The sequence below is a fragment of the Carassius auratus genome, chromosome 16 (assembly GCF_003368295.1).
Source record: "Carassius auratus strain Wakin chromosome 16, ASM336829v1, whole genome shotgun sequence".
NCBI classification, from domain to species: domain Eukaryota; kingdom Metazoa; phylum Chordata; class Actinopteri; order Cypriniformes; family Cyprinidae; genus Carassius; species Carassius auratus.
In genome coordinates this window covers 9339372-9348062 of record NC_039258.1, presented here as the reverse complement: position 1 = coordinate 9348062, position 8691 = coordinate 9339372, and the positions used below count along the sequence as shown (strand labels likewise).

General features: G+C 37.5%; 1 protein-coding gene across 1 annotated transcript; it reads left to right on the top strand.

Moving 5' to 3' along the window:
* Nucleotides 1-4397: 4397 nt before the first annotated feature.
* Nucleotides 4398-8233, top strand: pou3f2b (POU class 3 homeobox 2b). Its single transcript, XM_026283859.1, has one exon. It carries the CDS (start codon nt 5072-5074, stop codon nt 6206-6208), a length of 1137 nt encoding a protein of 378 aa, XP_026139644.1. The 5' UTR covers nt 4398-5071; the 3' UTR covers nt 6209-8233.
* Nucleotides 8234-8691: the final 458 nt, after the last annotated feature.

Genomic DNA, 8691 nt, shown 5'->3' with positions numbered 1-8691 from the left:
TTGATTTTTATTTATTTATTATTATTGAATGTTTTAGTCGTGATCCCCATCCACTTACATTATAATACTGACTGCAACGGTTTCGGTTAAAAAATCTCAGTTTGTGTTCTACTGAGGAAACAAAGTCACCAACATATTGGATGCCCCAGAGTTAAGCAAATAAACATAAAATCATTCATTTTTGGGTATACTATCCCTTTAAAGGTGCACTCATTAACTTTTTTTTAACATTTAGCTGACTGACTTAGTAGGACCAGCTGTTTTGACCTTTGTTCTGACTCCCATCTGTCTGGATGCATGAAGTTTTCTTATGTGTTGCTATTGTTTTTATTTGGCGATTAGCATGGCTGCTTATGTGATTTAAAAATGGTGGCTCACATGACAGGTAATAACTAAAATAAAATATCTTTTTTGGAAGACTGACATCTTTAAATGTGTCATGAGTGCATATTAAGTGCTGCTCATTTATGTTAATTAAATTATAAATAATATTTTAATTAGCAAAACAATAATAAAATCAGTTGTTGTTGTTGTTTTTGTTTTTAATCAGTCTCCAAAGGTGTAAAAAAATGTAATGAAATATTGCAAGCAGGATATTTAGCAATTCTTAACATTTGGTTTTGTCCGCAACCTGTTGTTCATTGGAAAACATGTTGAAGCGATTAAAGGTTTAGATGCTTGATTCAAATTAATGCAGGCAGTCGGTCTGTTATTTGGCAGTGTTATTTATTCTGGAGTAAGTAAATAAAGCACAGTAGATGATTTTTCTTCATCTCGTAGGCTGTGCCATTTGATCCTTCCTCCTTCTGTGGGGAAAAGAATCCCACATTTTTCCTACTGATCTTGTTCAAGTGGAATGATTCAGAGTCTCTGAAGATGTTCGAGTCACTTTTGTTGCGTGGATGGATCGCATAACAGGTCTCCACTTTGCCTCACAGGGGTGGTCTCTTGCGCCCCCCACAATGGATGCAAACAATCAGTAGCCAATTGTATTGAGGGACAGATTTAACGATGTCTTTGTGTGGATTAATTGCATGGAATTACTAGATTCTCGGTGCAAGACCTGTTCAACAAGAGCTGTGTAAGGATACCCCCACTGACAGAGATGGTCCACATTCACAGTCCCTAAACAATTCAACACACGCGCACTGTTTGGTTCCCTTTTTATAATTAATAGCTAATTCGCATTTTTCTGAAATACTGGAAATTGCAAGCAGGATTTAATATATATATATATGTATATATATATATATATATATATATATATATATATATATATATATATATATATATATATATATATATATATAAACGTAATGTAATTAAATGGTAACATAAGCGAGGTTTTCAGCGCGCAATATGGCGAAGTTGTCTTCCGCAACAAAAATAGTTAGCTCGCTGCCCCTAGCGTCTAAACTACAGCCCGCTCATAAAAAAAAAAATATATAAAATTGATTAACACTGAAGTTTTAATTTGTAATATGAATAATGATTTATGATGCATTACTAGCGGGCTTATCGCTCAGCAAGCACGTGACTGCTGTGCCGCTATATGGTTACCTGGTTTAGCAGTAATTCATTGGCGTCTGTTTGGAAACAGTAAAAGTGCACGCTCAGATAAACTTGTAATGTAATTTGATTTCTAGCCTACTTCTGAAAACATTATTTAAACATCTATATAGGCTATCTGCATGAAACAACGTGTTTGCACTAAGACCACTTGATACAATAGACCTATAGGCCAATAGACCGTATATAAATATATATATATAGCCTATATATATATATATATATATATATATATATATATATATAGCCTATATATATATATATATATATATATATATATATATATATATATATATATATGAAGAGTTCAGATGCAAAAGCCTCTAAATGCCATCTGAAATTTTCATCTAAAATTAATATTTGTATCAAGCTCCTAAGCTTAGGTTGAGTCATTTTACTTTAATGGCAATGTGCAGGTCCTTTTCCAGGCTATTAAAGTGAAATAACTGAACATAAATATAGGAGCCTGATAAAAACCCTAATTTTAAATGAAAATTTCAGATGGCATTTAGAGGCTTTTGCATCTGAACTCTTCATATATATATATATATATATATATATATAGCCTATATATATATATATATATATATACGGTCCAATTGCCTCTATTTGCATGTCAGGTGATCAGACCGTCATTGATTAGCGTAAACTATGAGAAGAGTTTGATTATTGTGTGATTTAAAGCATGTCTTTGTAAAATGTAATTAATTATTTTCAATCAGTATTTGAACATGACCGGGATCTTGTGTGAAAATCCACAGAGGGAAATATGTTGATGTAGGCAGTGGGGAGACAGTTACCTAATTAGACCATAAAAAATGGAATCTTTACAGCATGCGGGTCATATAATTACTGTTAATTTAACGCTCAGATTCTCTGTCATTAATTTTTATTCCCTTAAATGTAGTTTGGCAGCGTCTCCCGGAGCTCTGAAATAGATTTCACTGTATTTGAGAGCGCGCTGGCCCTTCCAAATGAATTGCCATAGACTCCACAGTCCAAATAACAAGACTCGCATCATTTATGCGTTGTTAAGCCATGTAATTGAACGATCCATAGTTTGCATATTATACCATTAAAGTAATGTGCTTTGGTTTTCTCCCAACACGACTATTTAAGCTTCTGTGTCGTTGTGGTAATTCACTGAATTACAACCTTAATTGCCATAAATGTTCTTTTGATTTGGGTGATTTCACTGTTACGCAACAATGATGTTCATTATTACGCGGATGAATTTCAAAAACGTGTCTTTAAAGTTGTTGTTGTTTTCGTTTTTGCAACACCCTTTAACCCCACAATTATTTTATATGCGTCTCTTACCTGCTTTTCCTGGTTTAACTGATTACTGGATGCCTCGGGATTGTTTTTAGGATCTTTTATTTATTTATTTATTTATTCGAATCGTAAAACTAAGTAGACATACAGACCACACTGTATCCTACAAGCACTTCAGAAGACGTATAGGCCCGTCCCACTTGGAAACAAATGAATTTAACCATTTCAAACTAAATTAACGTTTGTATGCCCATAATAATCACAAAAAATAACACTTTTACATTTCATAAACCCTTTCTATAACAGCTAGAATATTTTTCATTATTTTTTTTCCAGTGATATAAACGTCCTGAGTTTGAATTAGTTTTAGGTACATGTATTGAATGCTATTGAAGGCCTATGGACTTTACTGGTTTTTCTGCCTTGTTTATTAGGTAGGCTATTGTTCAGGGACGAATAATTGGACGTTGCTGTACGCCCTGCTTCAAAGTTCATTAGTTGTGCAAATTACACTTTATTTACTGCTTTTAAACAGTTCCTTAAAATCAGCTGATCTCTCTCTCTCTCTCTGTGTGTGTGTCTTTCTTTGTTTCTTTTTGTCTTTTGTCCAGTAGCTACCCATTCTGATTTACGTAGGGCCTTCCAGAGGAGGCGATACTGGTGACGTATGAGGCGTTGTTTAATTTACTGCTCTCTATAGCAACCAGCAGAGTTGCTGAAAAAATGTCCCCCTCCTCGGACAATGTCGTGTGCTTTTCTTTACAGAGGCTCACAGAGAAGCCAGCTGGTCAGCTTTAGACACCTGCGGTCCCAAACGGCCCACTGTTTCCCTCTGAAATATTCCTTTGACTTGAACAACCCAGAGGAAAAATATATCATTTTAACATCTTTAATAGGCAGATGTTGATTAAAAGACAAGTGTAAATAGATGTGTAAAATGCCATTTAGATATTTGGAGTAATAGTTTTATTTTTTTATTATATTTGTTATGAAATGAGATAAGATAAAGTAAAATAAACATACATTGCATTTAATGCCGATTAAATTGAATGTTTCAGAAAGTCACTGCGCAACACGTGCTTCTGTCTGTGCGAATTATAACTTCTCTTGGAACCAAATCGGCATTACTCTGTTTTTTTTTCTTTTTTTTCTCAAGGATCAGTTAAGGTGAATGTTTCAATCTAAAATGTTCATATTAGGAGAGTTTTTTGATTTCTTTCAATCATAAAATGGTAGGCTGTTTTTTTTAATGATTTATTCTTACCTATTTATTAACTGAAGCTTTTACTTAATTTTTAGTAGCTTCCTATACACTTTTACGTCGGCTGTTATTTTTATTCTTTACAGAGATGTAGGCCTAGGCTATATATATTTTTTATATATAACCTCTATATATAACCAACATATTTTCTGCTCTTTTTTTCTGAATGAGAAAAATGACAACATACCTAACGTAACATGTCATGTTTCTTATTTGACTCATCAAAGTTATTGCAATGTGATGGCCAGCAAACTTGGCTAATCATTAAAGACCTGTTTTCTTTTATTCCTTTTTTTATAGTTCTTCGAAATCAAACACCTGAATGATACAAATGACATTTTAAACAAATTAGTTAATACTTTTTAAAGTGGTCTGCAAAACGTTTTTCTTTAATGTGAAAATTATCAGTAAAGTCGTATCCAAAGTTGACTGCCCAAGCAAACATCACGCTAGAAAGATTATAGTTTACCTTATTTGACAAATGAAACCCCGAACCTGTAATCAATAAATATGAGATGACATCACATAAAATAGTTTTCATTTATTGCATAAATTCTATTGAACAAGACACATACATACAAACACACACAATCCCAAGTTCCATAACAGTCAAATTTGAAATGAATTATCTCCAAGTTATAAAAAGCATAACCTTTGATGTTCTTCGCTCCGATCTTGGTGGCCCGTCGGTCCCTCACATTTCAGAGGTGCTGTAGGACACGGAGTTCTTTTGAGGCAAGGAGGCAGTGTTTGTTAAGACTCTCGAGCATCCAATGAACTGAAGGCTGCCTCCAAAAAAACGCGTCCATCATCCCTTTCCACCCAATTAGCGTCGTCGGTGGGCGGAGCTCAGGTGCGCGCCGCTGCGTCCACTTGGCAAAGAGCCTGGGAGACGCCTGTGGCAAAAGAGTAACTGTCAAATGCAAGGTTCTTTTAATAGGAGCGATCAGTTCGGCTCCGAGAGTCATGGCGACTACAGCATCCAGTCATTACAATATCCTCACCTCCAGCCCATCTATTGTACACTCGGAGCCTGGAAGCATGCAGCAAGCCACGGCTTACAGGGACGCGCAAACCCTGTTGCAGAGTGACTACTCGCTGCAGAGCAACAGTCACCCGCTCAGCCACGCGCACCAGTGGATAACAGCCTTGTCACACGGAGAAGGAGGTCCGTGGTCGTCCAGTCCCCTCGGCGAGCAGGACATCAAGCCAGCGGTGCAGAGCCCCCGGGACGAGATGCACAATTCCAGCAATCTACAGCATCAGACGCGGCCACCCCATCTGGTACATCAGACGCACGGGAACCATCACGATTCAAGGGCATGGAGAACGACGACGGCGGCTCACATACCCAGCATGGCCACGTCGAACGGACAGAGCCTTATTTACTCGCAGCCCGGCTTCGGCGTGAACGGTCTCATCCCGGGCAGCGGCCAGGGCATCCACCACCACAGCATGCGCGACGCGCACGAGGACCACCACAGCCCACACCTCAGCGACCACGGCCATCCACCGTCCCAGCACCAGCACCAGCCGCACCAGAGCCACCACGACCACTCGGACGAGGACACGCCGACCTCGGACGACTTGGAGCAGTTCGCCAAACAGTTCAAGCAGCGGAGGATCAAGCTGGGCTTCACGCAGGCGGACGTCGGACTAGCTTTGGGAACGCTCTATGGAAATGTGTTTTCGCAGACCACAATTTGCAGGTTTGAGGCCCTGCAGCTCAGCTTCAAAAACATGTGCAAGCTCAAGCCTTTGTTGAACAAGTGGTTGGAGGAGGCAGACTCCACATCTGGCAGCCCCACGAGCTTGGACAAGATAGCTGCGCAGGGGAGGAAACGGAAAAAGAGGACTTCCATCGAGGTAAGCGTAAAAGGGGCTTTGGAGAGCCATTTCCTTAAGTGCCCAAAGCCCGCCGCGTCGGAAATTACTTCGCTGGCGGACAGTCTGCAGTTGGAAAAAGAGGTAGTGAGGGTTTGGTTTTGTAACAGAAGACAGAAAGAGAAACGGATGACTCCTCCCGGCGGACCTCTGCCGGGTACCGAGGACGTATACGGAGACACGCCGCCGCATCACGGCGTTCAGACGCCAGTTCAGTGAGAAAAGACAAAAACAAGACAAAAACATGGACACATCTTATCATACTGACTGCCTCAGTCTTCATTTATGATTATGTTCACGTTGGAGCTATCCAATGTGAAAGCAGCTGCGGTTTAGACTACTGAGGCGGGAGAGCAGATTATATCCGTCTTCAATGTTACTCAAAATTCGTACTGCTGCCACAGAGGGGACCGTGCGTTCCCCGCGCGAGCAAAGAGAACGGTTGTTCTGTGAATACCCAGCACTGTGAAAAGACGCAGTTTTAAGGTGTAACCCTACTATTTATCAAACACTTTGAGACGAGCGAAATGTCCCTCAAACGCGAGCATGGGTATCCCATAGCCAGTTGTTTACATCTAGACGCACTCACTGCATTTCTTTTGCGGAATTAGCCTGAAAAGTGACTAGTGCTGCAGCATTCGACAAATACACGCCGATTTTACTTTTGTTGTGGGCGACTGAGGGTGAACATCGATTAGATTGAAAAAAAAACAACATCAGTGTGACATGCATCCATCCACAGTATTCAACAATTTTCTTGGGATCAAAAGGCCTGTATGTATAATAATAATAAACATTTTATTATTATTATACATACTGCATGGTTATGTACTTCCAATTCTCATATCATGGAGACAGTGAGGTGCAAGGTCACACTAAACAGATGTTGTAGTCTTGGCGCCAAGAAATTAGTCGCACACAATTGATTCTGGTCTCTTTCTCTGTTTTATCAATACGGATGGCTCTAAATTGAAAAGAAATAAAAGGAAACTTCCAGCATCGAGCTGCAGACAGGTCACCGAAGGGTTAGTGACAGAAATCTGTCATTTCCTTAGATCTAGTCATATTACCATAAAATAGAATTGTTTCACAGGTCTCCACACAGTGCTGTAAATATTGTATAATTTTTAAAGGACATAGCTATTCTCTCACTTGAGCACTTTTTCGTATTATTTTGAATTTGGAAAAGATTTTAGAGCTTTTTGTTTATTTTATTTTGGTTTTATTTCTTTAACATTCGAGTCTTGGTACAGTTTGCCTTTATATTTATAGTCATTTAGCCGAATATTGCTTGCTATCTCTTGCGGAGTTGCTTTTTAACCCACATTCAGCTGCTTTTTTATATATATCAATTATGAGCTGACTTTACTATATGTTTATGTATAGTAAACAATGTTCAGACTCCAACAATGTTAGCACTATTTTCTACCCAACGAATTCAATATTATATATCTCAAACATTTGAATGTCTTTTTTAATTATTTTGAAATGGAGATTATTTACACAGTATCGTGGAGAATGGGAAAAGCAAGTGATGTGACCTGCAATATTTTAATTTGAAGTCAAACGAATCTTCATTATTTCATTTGACAAAGCGTTTTTGTGTAGTTTATATTTCTTTAATTTATCAAGCATATCAATTTGTAACACGGGCACTATTATTATTATTATTAATTATTCTCCACGTTTACCCAACATCAGATCTATACTGTAAAAGTATACTTGGACTTTGGATTTAACTGTGTCTGTTCTAAGTTTTTTTTTTTTTTTTTTTTTTTGTGCTTTATAGTTCTTCATTGTGTTGGTTCCGGTTCGCATTTATAGGGACATAATGCAGTGGTGTTTAAGGCTACTGAAAATGTAAACACTGGAAGATTGGAAAAAAATGGGAAGATTTCTCCCAGGGGCTTGCTATACGTCACTATGTGTAAATACAATACAACAATCAGAAATTATTATTATTATTATTTTCTTATTGTATTATTTTGCTTATATTTTAATTCACATTTTGGTGTAAATCTATTCCACAGAAATTCTAGGGACGTCTGTTATTATCGTTCTACTTTTTTGTTTTTCAAAAGACATATTTACATAGATTGATTGATCAAACTGTCATGTAATTCTACAAATACTGTGGAGCTATTTATTTGTTGTTTTATTTACTCTGTCAGAAAGACACCATCAAACGTTGAACTGGATGATTTTGTGGGTATAATAAAATGCGAGGTTGTGATAGAAGTCGGATTTTGTAGTAGCCTATGTATTTTTTTATATTTTTATTTATTTGATTTTTTTTTCTAAATCGAAGAATCAAACCTGACATTTTATGTCGTCGGATGTAAAAAAAAAAAAGAAAAAAAATGCCGATGAAGCTTATATTTATTGGCGTCTCGGCCACGTTTTCAAACTAATTTTTTTAAGGTGAAAGAATTAACAAAACTGAACAACATGTTTAAATGGTTTGATATGTCAGCGTAATCTCAAAAGAAACTGAAAGCGTGGAATTTGTAAGCCACAACATATGCAAACCGATAAGTTTTGTTTATTTTCCTGAGATAGAAAAATAAAAACTGCCTATAGCTATACCCTGAGCACTGTCACTGAGATATGTTGCTGAAGCTCTCCTGTATCTTTTTTTGCGTTTAACACAGGCGCGAGTGTTTTTGTGGGTAGGGCAGTATAAAAATGTACGGCCAAGTGTG